Here is a 14,434-nt window from a genome sequence, read left to right as displayed (position 1 = left end):
CATGTATCTGAATTGAAGTCCTCATAAAAATGAGTGATTACTTAGCCTGAGCACACACTATTCATTAGTGTGCTTGAACTTCTGCTTGAGAAAAAATGTGGAGAGAAATTCATTCAGGCTCCACTGAGTTGGAGATGATAGAGATGAAGATTTTCCCCATAATTCTGTTGAATATTTATAGACTATTGCAATCAAACTTTGAGAATAGTAATACACAATCATAATACATTGTGTCCTTCATATTGGAGGTGAGATTTTCTATCTCTTCATTTAAAAATGGTCTTTGTCTATTTAGTTACATACAGTGCAGGCTGCTAAGATACTGAATTTAGATCAAGATTTGAAATTACTAAGGAAACTTGGGTTTAGGTGTTAGATAATCTTCTAGGTATATATTTTTTTGCAGGAAAATTCTTGTAAAAATCCTTTAAACACTATATTCATCTTTCAGGATCCCTTGTTATGCTTAATGCATAATTCATAATTGTATTAGATACTTAGGGAGAAAAGTACCATGTTTTGTTATTTAGCTCTATTTCCATTGTACTATTGTATTTTAAAGTGGGATTTGTGAAAATAGATTTTTGCATTATATTTAGTTACTTTAATGCAATTTTCCCAGTCTTGCAGGTCATCTTATTGAATGTGGTGCTCAGTGTACAGGTGGAATATTCACTGATTGGCACACAGTACCAGACTGGTAGGTAAACTTGATACCATCATGCATGTTTGTAGTGGGCCAAAGATGAGGTTTTCTTCTTGTATCTGTGAGGTCAAAACTGCTTCTACCTTACTCTTTTTGGGGGAGGCAGTATGGGCCTCTTGATATTTTGCCACCTCAACATCACTTTTCTGAGTTCTGTTCTCCCTTTTGAAGTTTTCCTTTTTGGTCAGACAGGGCCTTTCTTTTGTTAACTTCAGCAGATTTCGAAAAACAAATTAGCCCTTTGATAAATTTTTTTTTTCCCTTTTAAACATGTTTTTTCCTGTTTCCTTCAGTATCCTCTGCTTTTTGAAAATACTTATTATTGACTTTCATGCATGATTGTAATGGAAAAGACAATGCTGATATTTTGAATGCTGTTACATTAGTGTTCAGTTAGATCAGAGTTGCTTGCTGGTCAGTCACAAATTTGACTTAATTTGCTTTGGTAGAGATGAGTATAAGCCATAGTTTTGTCCTGCTGAATAGCTTGGTGAATGCAAATGTGTTGAATGGTCAGTCCTTCCAAAAAGTTCTGTGTGTATCTTGTGTTCAGACCTATTGAATCAGAGTTACATGTAGGTGTGTCATTCTGCCTGCTGAGGGAGCCTGCTTTCTACCAACCTGTTTTTAAGAGTGGTTTAAAAGTAGTTGGGGAATACATTTTTTGCATAGGATGAGTGGTTCTGGCTGCAGTTACTTCTGTATTTCTGGGAATGAGAGGGAGGAATCTTGTCCTGTGCTGTATCATGAGAAAGGCAGTGCTTTTTTTATGTGATGGAGGAAAGGGCTGTAGAGCAGCGGGGAGATGCAGGAGAGAAGAGTGCTGTAATACTGTGGGTTCCTTCCTGCTCCCAAGTCAACTCTGGTCCAGGTGGACGAGCCAGCAGGACTGTGCCCTGCTATCTGGAGAGCCCTAGGGCTGCCTGGATTTTGTCTTCTTGTAGTGACTGCTGCTGATTCAGAGTGTGATCCTAAAAGATGTGTTCTGTTTTTCTGAGTTCCTGAGCACTGCTGATTTAAAGGTGAACACATGGATGGCATTGAAACAAACAGGGTCAGACATTTCTTCTCACCTACTGGAAGGCTACTAGGCCTGGACAAACTGCACTCACTCTTCACTCTTGTGTTTTATGGGAAATCAAAGGAGAGAGTTCATAGTAACAAGTTGCTCTATTTGGTTGGAAATTTAAAATTCCGATTCTGATGTTTCTCCCGATGATTCACTTATGCTGTATCATGAAACTTCTTAAAATCTGTGACTCTGGAAGACCTTGCTTTATAGAAGAATCAAAGTAAAAAACCAGAATACTAATTTTCTTACTGAAATGTGTGATAGGTCTTTAAGGATTTTTCTGTGAGGAATGTCAATCTGGCTTAAAAAAAGAAAGAAGTTTGAGTATATGAAGCTGTGAGCCACTGGAGTGGGAATAGTTCATTTTACAGATGAGTATACGTACATGAATATGCGTAGCTAGTAGTTTTGTATCTGTAAAATCATAGAACTTTGTCAAAAATCATAGTAGATTTGTGGCTTAGAGCTGACTGGTGCTGAATTGAGTCTCTGTTAGAGGATACAGAAGTTTAACACCTGATACTGCTCTGTTACCTTGTCTCCATCGCTATGCATACATACCTTTATAGCATACATAACTCTATTTGTGCTAATATAACAGTTATTTATTTACCTTCAGTTTAAGTCTGCTGAGGAATTGATCATGGTACCCTAAAACTAGTCAGTTTGTTTGCAAATTTTGAGTCTTAGACATGCAATTGGTGAAATTCTTGAAATAAAACAATGTGGCATGTCAGCCTGTATGATGAGCTCCTAAAACTAGTCAAAACCAGAATAATGTGTGAGCTTTGATTTTAAGTTTGGAGATGCAGAGTGGAGATACTTCACTGACTGAAGTGGACTTGTGATCCAGCATGTCCGTTGAGGATATGGAGAGAAGGAAGGCAGGGAGGAGATCAATTGGATAAATTTTGGTTTCTTGATAAATAGTTGTTTGCTATACTTAGGCCCAAAAGCATGAGAGGGAAGTATTGTGAAAGCTTTTGGGATGCAGAAAACTGTGTTTTCCATTTAATAGTTTAGTGGTAACCTATTCACGCTTTAATTTAAAGGAACTTGGTGGCATGAAATTTTCATTATTTAAACAGTCTGAATCTGTTTTCAATGCATGCAGATAATGCATTCGTAATAATGTATGATAATAACATGGTACCTCAGTCTCAGTAGTGACCAAAATGTGCCATACCTGCTGCCACTAACACCTGCTCTATTTCAAATAGGTCAATAGAGCTGTGACAGAGTTTGCAGAAGTTACTTGACTGTGTCTGTTAGTGGTTTCTCCCTTGTTTAGGAGAAATGACATTTTTAGCAGTCTCCTGAAAGTAAGTGTGCATAATTTAGATCTCAATAAATCATTGTATCTGTGGTACCTAATGTTAAATCCAAACCATCCCAATTAACTCAGTAAATAGGAGGGGGAAGAAGCCAAGTTAAATCTGTGTTTATCACTGATGTGCCTTTCACATGTGAGTTTGCTGCTCTGTGAATGCGTTTGTGCAGCCAAGAGCAGAAAACCTATCCCGTGCACTTACTGAGTTTGGTGACTGAACACTGGAGGGCAGCCTCTCTCCTCCTCACACCATCCTGCAGAGGGTGAGCTTGGTTAGCCTTAGAATGGGGTCATCTTTTTGACTGTCCTTGGGGATTTTTTTCTCCCCAAGAACAGTAATCCATGTGGCTCTTCTGTCTAAGAAGGTTTGATGGGTATGATTTTTTCTAACTTGTAAACAAAACTCGAAGAATTTATTACATTTGAGGTTTATAAATCTTGTCTATTTTTTATGCATAAGCAAAAATAACTCCATAAAGAAGAGTATTTTAATTAATCTAAATGAAGCCAGGCAAGTTAGAGCTTATATTCTGTGCATATACTGTTATGTCTCAGTGAGTATTGAGGCACTGGATTGAATCCACTTCATTCATCCAACATAGTTTAGTTGGTGGGTTTTTGGTGTTTTTTGTGGGGGGGTTGTTCGTTAGTTTTTAATTTTCTTGAAATGTTTGATTCAGATACTTCTGGGAACTCAATTCCCCCACAAAAGGGTACCTTAAATCTCAGGAATATTTGTGTGGGTATATTGTGGCCATTTAATGGTTAGCTATTAAAACCTAAGCTATTCTGTAATTTTCTTTGTCGTCTCCTTAAAGTAAGTTTTTAATGTAAAACAAGTGAAGTGCATGTTCCAGCTTGTGACTCTCCAAGTTACTTTAGCTGATAGAAGCCAAACTTGCTTGCTTTCTGTCTGTTGACCTAAGGCACTGGCATTTCTTCAGTTGTGCTGGTTGTATTTTCTTAATGCATTTGACTTAAAGGTGGGAATCTTGAAGCTGTAAGGTTTTGTCCAGATTTCATGAAAACAGGCAGGCAGGTAGAGGAGGTAGGTGCTGTTTATTTTTCCAGTGAGAAAGTGGCTGCTTGACTCTTCTCTTGTGTGGGTTCTCCAGTGTTTAGCAGAGAAAGTGCAAGAAACCATTACTTCATAGCCTACAGAAGACTAATGTGCAGTCTTAAATGCTGATTTTAAGTTAGTGATATCAAAAAAGGCATTCCTTTTCTGTTATTTGTATAGTAATATACATCAGCAGATGGTCAGCAGAAATGATGGTCAGCTCCCTATTTAATGTCTAATGCACAGCTTCCAATGGGGAATTCATGCCATGTCTCAAAATGAACTGTATTGCCAGAACTATATGGATAATGCACAGCTCTCTATTTAATTTCATTTGTCCCCAGACATTGCTGTCTCTTGCTATTACTTAGTGCCAGTGGGTGATTAGTACATTGTTTTGTTTTGTTTTGAAATGCAGGAGAGAATAAACTAAGGCTGATCAGTAGAGTAATCATTTTGAGGAGATGATAAACACTGGCATTTTGCCCTAAGCCAAGAGTTGAGACTGCATAATCCTCTGGCCTGTGATGACCAAAAGGGTAAGTCAATAGCTGTAGTCTCTTAAGGGCTGGATCCAGATTTCTCAATTTGGGACTAGAACAAAATCCAGCATGCAAGTCCCATTCAGCAGTGTGGAACACTTTTTTCTCTGTAGCACCATCTATTCCAGGCAGCTGAAAACACCAGGCAGCTGGTCTGTTCAGCCTGAAATTGTCTGGCCATTAAAAGTTTAAGTACAAGACATAGTCTGAAATGCCCTAGTCAGAGGGGTAAATGATGCAATCAGTAAGTTTTGCCTAAAGCAGAATTGCATGTTAGGAAACATTTTGGTACCTACAGGTAAAGAGATGCTTATACCTTTACCTTGCAAGTTTGTGCTGATCTTGCCTGACATATTACCGGTTTTGAACCTGTTGTCAAAACACTGCTAGAAGTGGTAGCAGCTTCTGCTTTTTGCCTAATAGCATTATAGTTAAAATACATATCTGAGGAGTTGAGAAGCTTGGCTTAGAGCTCTCCTTGGTGTGACATTGACCGAGTCACATCCCAGGAAACTGCATTAGCTGTAAATCTAAAAGTTCATACCACAGCTTACTTGGATCCTGGTTCACTTCCATGTCACATGCATTGCTGTGGGGTTTTGTTTTCTTTCTTGCAGCAACTTCCCCTGCAAGTAAATGTATTACACTGACTGTCCCATCTTCTATTGCCAGTAATCTTAGTCGAACAGTAGTGGCTAGAAAGAGATACTTGAGGGATTTGACACTTTATGAGGGGAGAAATACATGTTCTGTCTCAAGTAATGTCTCTCTCCCTGAACTAAAGTGTACTGGTCATGGATTTTACTTTTCTTGTAATTCAGATGGTGTAAGAAGTATGACAAAATGAGAAGGAAGGTTATCTTGATAGCTCCTCAGAGGCTTCTGAATAGTGCATCCTCCCAAAGTAGACAGGGAGGAGATCCCTGCTTAGACAGCTCAATTTATCACCTGTGAGATGCCCATAAACTGTAACATTTCTGAGAGCCAAAACTGAAGAAAAAACAACATTTTACATGGAAAAAATTAATCCAAGAATAAGTTGTTGGCAGGCAGAGAACTTGACAGGAGACTGAGGGTCTTGATTGCTGTAAGACTAGGTTGATGAGAAGGTGACTTCAGCAGCAAAGCCAGTTTTATAACTTGATTACCCCTGTGCTGTAGGTCTTCACTAAGACCTGCTTTAGTGTTAGCTCCCATCTACCCCTCTAGCTTGGAGGGGTTTTCTGAGGTGTCATCTTATCTTGGTCTCATTCAGTGCTCTGGTTTATTAATGTATATAATATATTTACTTGCTAAGTAGCAAACATGCAACACGAAACAGACCTTTTGGATTGAAGAATGGTAGTTGTCAGCTCCCTTCACAAACTGATGTGCATTACTTGTGTATTTTGACCTTGTGATAAAATAACTTCTTAAATATTTTTAAAGTAGTACTTGATACTGTCTAGTGCTGTGTTTTATTAATTTATATAATTTAATTAGAATTAATTGTATTAGTTCCCTTTCAAAATTGTTTCCATTGCTCGATACTACCTCATCCTACATAGGGATTTTGTCACTAAACTGATGCAATTCTTTTATTGTTGAAGGGTGCCACTTAGCCAAGGTACCTTTGGATGCATGACCGTAGTTGCTGCTAAAGTTCATAGTTCTGTGGTTACTCCCCTGCTACACTATACAAAAGTACAGCTTGGCTATAGGTTATGGACAGCCTGAAGTTTGCATGTTCCCCACAGAGCAGATGTCACATGGTGTGTGGTCATTCAGCAAAACCTACAAGTAAACCAGGCAAAGAGTCACATTTTAAAAGTGGAAGTACTGGTCAAGCTGATGGTGTCACTTTAGTACCTGTGGTATACCTGATCCAGGCAGCTACTGCTGCTAAAGAGCTTTTTATGCCCCGTTTAAGTAGCTGTCATTTGACTGGATCATAGGAGTGATAGACCAGTTTTGTTTCCAAGGTGAAAATTCATTTTAAGTAATGTCTTTTAGCAATTTACAAAATAACATTTTTGTCTTAATCATTTGTATGATAATATGGGTTATTACTGCCATCTGCTACAAGATAGTATTGGGTATTTTTATTTTCCCAGTCATCCAGTTATAATACAGGTAGAATCCAGGGGCTTCTTACCCAAATCATTGCATCTCCATGTTGTGAATTGTTAAAACAGTGAGGGAAGCTTTCAGAGCTGGCATAACCTGGGGGAATGCACATCTTCTGCAATTAACTCACCATATAGGCAAGTTCATTGGGTGGTGGTGTACGCTGAGGGGGAAACATTATTTGCCGTACTTTGACCATATTGGGGGTGAAATTTCTCACTTTGTCTCACTACTGTATTTGGGTTTTGTTTTTAATGGTTTGGGGGTTTTGAGAGTGGAAGCTGGGCAAAATGGAGTTGAATCAATGTTAGTAGACTCAGTGGCTCAGAGTAGGAAGTTGTGTCTCTACAGTTTACTTCTTCCTTCAAAACAAAGATAGCTGGGGAGTAGGTGCAGGAATGTGCTGTAGGAGTTGCATGTGCTGATGACTGAGATCAAAGTGGGCTGCAGTGGGGGCACTGGCTGATCTGTTTTCGTGGGAGCGATATCTCTTCTGGGTATGTGATCTGAATAAGCTGCACTGAGCCTGCTAGCAGGGCACTTGGTGCTGTTGTCTTAGGACAGATAGGTGATAGGGTCAAGCACACAAACATGGCACTGAGAGGGCAAAAGCTTCTAAATTGTAGCCTTTAGTCACTGATCCTGCTTTGTTGCACTGGACAAATCATGATGCTTCCTCTGTGTCTCCTTAAATCTAAAATTGGGATAATTACACATTAGTCTGCTACTGTATCTTATTGTTCAAGACCAAGAATTGAGGGGTGTTTTGGGTGTTGTTTTTATCTATCTCACACTTGAAAATTTTGGATATTACATACTTCCTGCTACCATCTTTTCTCTCTCCTCTTCCCCTCAAAAAAACCCCGCACTAGAATAACCTGTATATAAAATTGTTGATCCCATTTAATTCTTTGTGTTCACCAGGGTGGGCTTTTTTGTTTCCTATATCTGTTCAGTGGTTTAAATAGTTTCAAAGATCAGTCAAATGAAGTATTATCTTTACTGATTTGATGTGGGCTTTTCTAGGTATCCAACAGCTACCATACTTTTCAATTTTGTACCCTTTAAGTGTTAAAAGTTGCTGATCTCTGGTAACAGATCTTGTATCTTAATCCTTTTTTAAAGCAATGGAGTTATGTGTGACTGTTCTTGATGATAAGGAATCTGCTCCAACTCCCATGAACTTTTACTGATGTCCCTTAAGAGTTCACTGGTTTTTTTGCTTACTTTCTTCCAGACTTTGCGGATTTATGTTATACAAACTGTGTTCATGTAACCTTTGCTGATACTCAGTTGTATGTTCAGCACATTGTTACCGCTAGCACCCAAAAATAATTAAATGGAGGGATAGACTGGTTTTAAGTTTGTATGAAAGACCTGAAGGTCATTGACTTTAATGAGTGTGGTAAAGTTCACCACCTTTCATTATTAGGACCTTTTTAGAACAGTTTAGCTTTTGCAAGGGACAGTATCTCCTTAACTCCTCTCTTTGCGTTCATTTTGTTTCTGCGACAACAAGTGGACACTTGTACAAATGTCAGACTTCCTGTGAGGGGGAAGGGAGCCAGGTAGTCTTTTTAGAAGAATATTTGCACTCTTATTTTAATTCTCAGGTACTTCTGAAAAGTTTTAAGTTCTTAATTTTGCTCAAATTCTCTGCAAACAAGTGCAAGCCTTTTAGCTAGAAAAGCAGATGTCTGGATCTCATCCACATAATCCGGAAAATTCTGCCCTGCTACTGTAATGACCAGTATGTGCCTCTAACTACGAACTATTTGATCACTTTTGTATTTTACACTTCGAGAATGTGAGGAGGAAGGGGAATATTTTAATTTAGAAACATGTCCATAATTTCACTACTTTTCTTTTTGTGGTGCCTTATAATTTTCTATTAGTTCTGTTTTCTCTGTGCTGAAGATCTTAACTTTCATGTCTTTCTGCTTTCTGACTGACTTTTCTGTGTATGATTTATTACTAACCTGTGAAATTACCCTTTGTAGGTGTGATTATTCCTGTTTCCTACTTCACTTCATCTCTGAGGTTCCCAGCACAGTTTGTTCTTCCTGCTTTGACTGCCTTTTTACAAATCCAGAGTGAACAATGTATTTAGAAGTCTTCAGTGTCATACTGTGTGTGCTGCTGTAGCCAAATGGGACTAGAATTAACAATCATTTATTTTATTTTAAATTTACAGCTTTAATCATAGTCCTCTAATTCTTTCAGCTTTTTTACTTGAACTGTTCCTGTTAGTGTCCTTCTCCATTCCCTTCGTCACATCCATGTTTGCATTTGGCATCTGTTGTTGTATCTGTGCTTCTTTGCCAGACAATAGACTACATCCTTGTATTATTTTAGTTGAGCAGTTTGTTCAGTGTTTTTTTTGGTGTTTTTTTTCTGTAGAAACAACCAGATAAATGATAACTCTTGATAAGTTTCATTTAATAGATCATTACTGTAAAATTCTGGTGTGTTGTTATTTCTTTTCACATTTCCTTTGTATTTACAGAGATTTTTTTCTTAATGTTTTTCACATTCTAGGCACAACATAGGCTTTCCCATTGTAGAATGTTCCTCTGAAGGAGACTTTATTCTTTCCAAACCACCAGACACAGGGGGACTAATCTCTTTTGGCACTGTAGCTGAACAGTTGGTGTATGAATTGGGCAATCCTCTGCGCTATCTTTTACCAGATGTTACCTGTGACTTTTCCCAGGTTTCCATCACTGAAATTCCAGGTTAGTCCTCTTACATGTAAAGATACATGTCAATTTAGTGTGTTATCAACAAAAGCAGCTACTTTAATTTCCATGCATATGCATAGAAATTGCATTCCATGCAATTTTTCACTGCATATTTCTTGTTAAATGAGTTCCTTAGAGAGTCACACTGTATTAAACTGATGCTTTCAAGGACTTCTGCTAGAAATTCCTTTAGAAATTTTAAACACAATCTTATTTTTCTTGATGGCTGACTTAATTTATATTTTTGCTCACTACTCCCTTTGCTTTACTTTTTAATGCATGCCTTGTACCTGTCAAGTCCTTAAACTATGTATTCAGTGTGAACAACGTTGAGACAGTTTCACTATGATTTCAGTATTTTTTAGCTGCAGCTAAATTTCTCAAAAAAGTGTTTTGTACATGTTTTAACTTGGGGCATTTGAAGTATTGGTAACAATGAAAGGCTGTGTCTTTCAAAGCACTGCTTGCTAATGGTGTTTTTCTCAGACATTTAGGTGGGTCATAGCAAATGGTAGAAGCATGGTTAGGTAGAGGATTTCCACCAGAGAATCTTTTTTTTAAAAAAATATATTTGCTATCTTCAAAACACTTAACAGTGTTTGTAACAGTTTTGTAACAGTTTACAGTTAAATGTTTATAGTTTAGTTTTTACAGACTAAAGATGGATATAATGTATGTTCAGGATTTAGCTTCAAAAGCAAAACAAAAAAACCCCCAGGCTTAACAGATCCGAAGAGCTGTAATTTGAGTAAGACAGCTTGAAAAAAATTTTATCTACAGTCATCTAAAGCTTGCTTTTTACTGCAACTATATTACATTTTTTTTTTCCTTCTAATGAAACTTGTTTCAGTATGCCTAGTGTCTTTCTAAAGCTTAGAACAACCAAAATCTCAAATTAAGAACTTTGTGGGATTAAACTCAAAATGTGGTAACATAAAAAATACTTTGCTTGAGTAATAAAGTACCATAACATGGTACAGTGAATCCTCTGCTTGTGCAACATAACCAAATGGCAGTCTGATAAGGCCAGCTTGCTGCTCTTAGCCCCTAGTTGTCTTCTTTTTAAAAAAAGAAACCCTCACCTTCCTATGAACTTTTAGCTTGCAAATGACCTGATATGACATGCTTGAACTTAAAATGAACTTTCACATGAACTTTCAGTTAGTCCTCTTAGAAATATAACAGATGGAAAATGGGCAGATTGCTTAAATATTTTAGTATGAAGTGCTTTGACACCAGTACACCAGTAAGAACAGGGAAGCTATCTAATTTTGCTTGTTTATGTTGCCAGCTTTATTGCCCTGTTGGATTACTTGCAGTGTTTGAGCTGAGAGGTGCTTGTTTTCTTTTTGTCAATGGATGCTATGCATTTGGTTTTGTGGTATGTTTTTTCTTTGTATTACGCTTTCACCTGGAACATGAAACTGTTCCACATCTTCACTTGAATGGAAGGATGTAGCTCTATGTTGAGAGAGTTAAATTAACCTCATGTCAGTCTTGAGAGAGAGTGATGATGTTATTTGAGTGGTGTGTAAAATTTGTACTAGTGACATTTACTTCTTAAAATATGTTATGATCTGATCTTTTCAGAGTATTTGTGTAAAGCTTTGAACTGCTTCTTAAATATTTGCAAGCGCAGGTGAACTACACAATAATTCTGTCTCTCAAATGTGAGGCGCTGATCCTGCACTGCTGATTTTCAAGGAATAGCACCTATTGAATTTCTCCAGCTCAAGCTTGAACCTGATGCCATCACAGCAATTTTCTCCATTTTTTTTAGCATTAATATTCCTAATACTGAACATGGTTGTTGCACTGGAACATATTCAGACTGTTTCTGTTACTGACAAGGAACCTAAAGTTAAGTTACCCCTTCACTTACTAAGCTATAAGCAAATAGCTCTCACTGGTTTCTCACCTATTTTGATTCTTTACCAAGTGAGGGACTGTGGTCCACTCCAGCCAGCTACAGTAAATTGTATGCTCTTTGTGTGTGTGCAATAACTGGATGTTAAGAGGAAAATAACTGTTGACTCTGAAGTCCTAAGGCTGCCTTCTGTGTTAAGTACTTTTTAAGTGCATGAATAAACATTTCAGTCACCCTTTTAAAAGGCTTATGGAAGTCATAAATTCAGTCACCAGTTTGCTGCTGTTCTTTCTAAGGCAGGAAGGACTGTTTTCTGAAAGGTTCTCTCTTCTGTGGCAGTAGAGCTATCAGTGATTTGCTTTTTAATTAAGTGCATTTAATTAATATGTATCACAAAAGAATGTCTTTGAAGTTATATTGAAGAAGCTTAAATATTGATTTTTAACCACTATAGGTTTTGATGGTGGAGCAGTGAAAGTTTGTGGAGCAAAAGGATTGCCTCCTTCAACATTTTATAAGGTATTGTCTCATTCTGTGGAGTGAAAGATATTTTTTGATTTACAAAATCTTAAATTTTGGAGAGACTTTACGCTGTCCTCATCTTCTCTGCCCCAAGGGTAAAAGAAAGAGGAGGAAAATTTGAAAAGGCAGACCTTATTTGATATGTAAAAATCTGTTACCTTGTTTAAAAAGTGTATATTTGTATAGAAAATGATTGCCAGAGAGCATTTATGGCCCATCAGTACTAAATTCCATGTAACTTCATAATCCCTTTATCATTAGGTAAATGCCACTTATCTTGATGGCTTCAGAGCTACTGCTGTGTGTCCAGTGGGAGGCCCAAAGGCAGTACAAAAAGCAAAACGCACTGCGGAAGGTATTCTGCAAAGGTTGGTATTTGAGTCTTGGAAGGGGTTCTGGCTTGCTTTTTTTTTTTTTCCAGAGATGATGAAAATAGAGCAGTGGCACACGATGGCAACATTACTAACCTTCTAAGAATCCTAGAAGATTTTAGTTTTCCTACTGGGATGACATTTCAAGACTTAAGTAGCCTGTTCAGGAAACCTGTTTTCAATATATAACTGCACTTCAGCTATGTTTGACAGAGTGAGAAAAGTGCCAAACATGTTTGAAAATAGATGGCTGGATAGTGGAGAGAAACCTAAATTAGTGAGGGAAAAGCTGTGATTCAGATTAAATTTTGTTAGATGCCAGAGATAAACCCATGTGAAACTAGTTTTCAGGAGTTTCACAGAACTTTTTCTGAAGAGGCTTACTGATATGAAATGTAGGCAGTTTACCAAGTTTGTGTTTAAAACACAATTATTTTACTACCTTTTAAAATGTGACCCGATGATTGTTTTGTGCTTTTTTTTTTTTTTTGCTAGAACAATTTTACAATTCTAAGACAGACTGATAAACCTCTAGCTGTATTATCATGCCAGTATATTTGGGTAAGGAGGGATTCCTCTTAAATATAATTCCGTATCATGAGTCTCTCAGTGCTTACTCCAGTAACTCCAGTCTTTCTAGTTACGAGATCTGTTTCCTTGTGCCATGTTTTATATAAAGCTTCCTCCCAATCCTGTTGTAGACCCGTGCAGAAACTACACTTGGAAAGTCCAAAATGCAAGGTTTACTGTGAACTCAGGGTGCTTGTTCATGTGCCTGTGTGCAGCTCTGTGGTGAAGGAGGAGTTCTCTAACTGCCCTGAAGAGACATGGCAGATGAGAGCAGGCTGATAGGGGCTGTGTCATTGCAGATGCTAAAAGCTTGTATCCAAGAGCTATTGAGAAAATCAATTGATAGAAAAACCTGCAGGAAGTTACAAAGACTCGGAGACTCAGAACCTCTGAAAAGCAATCTTTCTGGAAGCCAGGTGATTATTTTAGGAAAAAAAATTAGAATGGTGTGTTTTCCATTTCGTGTTTGCTCTTGGACGTTATTTCAGACCAGACTATGTGAATCTTTTGTTTAATTGAAACAGATTGTAGTGCTGCTGTCTCTGTGACATCTAGAAAATTAATTCAGCCTGTCTACTGTGCTCTCTTGAGTGATCATCAGAGGAAACCTGATGTGAGGTAGTTGAAGGCTGATTAACTGGTGTGATAAGTGGCCTCTAGCCCATTAGGCATGCCTGTGGGCAAGTTCTCTGTTTTGAAAATTACAATATACAAAATCACAATAAACAATATATTACAATATACAAAAATATATTTTCAATCTCAAATGTAGTCCTTAACAGCTTAATATGTGGAATTGTTTATTTGACACATCAAAAGATTGGTGTATGTCAGCCCAGACAGAGAATAAGAATTAAGCTGTTCTGATACCTCTCAAAGAATGCTCTGTCAGTAACTATAACTCTTTAGGAAATGTTAACATCAGTCTTTTTACCAATTTCTGTTCATAAAATCATAGAATCATCAAGGTTGGAAGAGACCTTTAAGATTAGCAAGTTCAACCATCAACCCAGCTCCATCACTGTAATCCCTAAATCACATCACCCAGTGCCAGATCCAGACACCTTTTAAACACCTCCAGGGATGGTGACTCCACCACCTCCCTGGGAAACCTATTCCAATGCCTTACAACCTGAACAGTGAAAAATTTTTTTTCTGCTATCCAATCTGTATCTCCCCTGTCTCAGCTTAAGGCCATTTCCTCTGGCCCTCTCACTGCAGGCATAGTAGAAGGAGCTGGCCTCATCCTCAGTACACCCTCCTTTCATGTGGTTGTAAAGAATGATGAGGTCCCTCCGGAGCCTCCTTTTCTCCAGGCTAAACAACCCCAGCTCCCTCAGCCATTCCTTATAAAACATGTTTTCTAGACCCTTCACAAGCCTTGCTGCCTTTCTCTGGACATGTTCTAGCACCTCAATATTCTTTTTAAAGTGGGGTGCCCAGAACTGAACACAGGATTTGAGGTGTGGCCTCACCAATGCTTGAGTACAGAGGGACAATCCCTGCCCTGGTGCTGCTGGCCACACCATTGCTGATACAAGCCAGGA

General features: G+C 38.0%; 1 protein-coding gene across 2 annotated transcripts in view; it reads left to right on the top strand.

The window, feature by feature from the left end:
• Positions 1–14,434, top strand: part of LOC309573442 (uncharacterized protein) — a 58,388-nt gene that overhangs the window by 7,072 nt on the left and 36,882 nt on the right. For both annotated transcript variants that reach the window (XM_082282420.1, XM_082282419.1), the window contains exons 8-11: positions 623–700; positions 9,355–9,551; positions 11,879–11,943; positions 12,208–12,314. In XM_082282420.1, coding sequence (XP_082138546.1) covers positions 623–700; positions 9,355–9,551; positions 11,879–11,943; positions 12,208–12,314 — 447 coding nt within the window. The remainder of the gene's footprint in view (positions 1–622; positions 701–9,354; positions 9,552–11,878; positions 11,944–12,207; positions 12,315–14,434) is intronic.

Source organism: Coloeus monedula (assembly GCF_965178545.1).
Source record: "Coloeus monedula genome assembly, chromosome: 5".
Taxonomy (NCBI): domain Eukaryota; kingdom Metazoa; phylum Chordata; class Aves; order Passeriformes; family Corvidae; genus Coloeus; species Coloeus monedula.
This window is presented reverse-complemented; position numbering and strand designations above follow the sequence as displayed.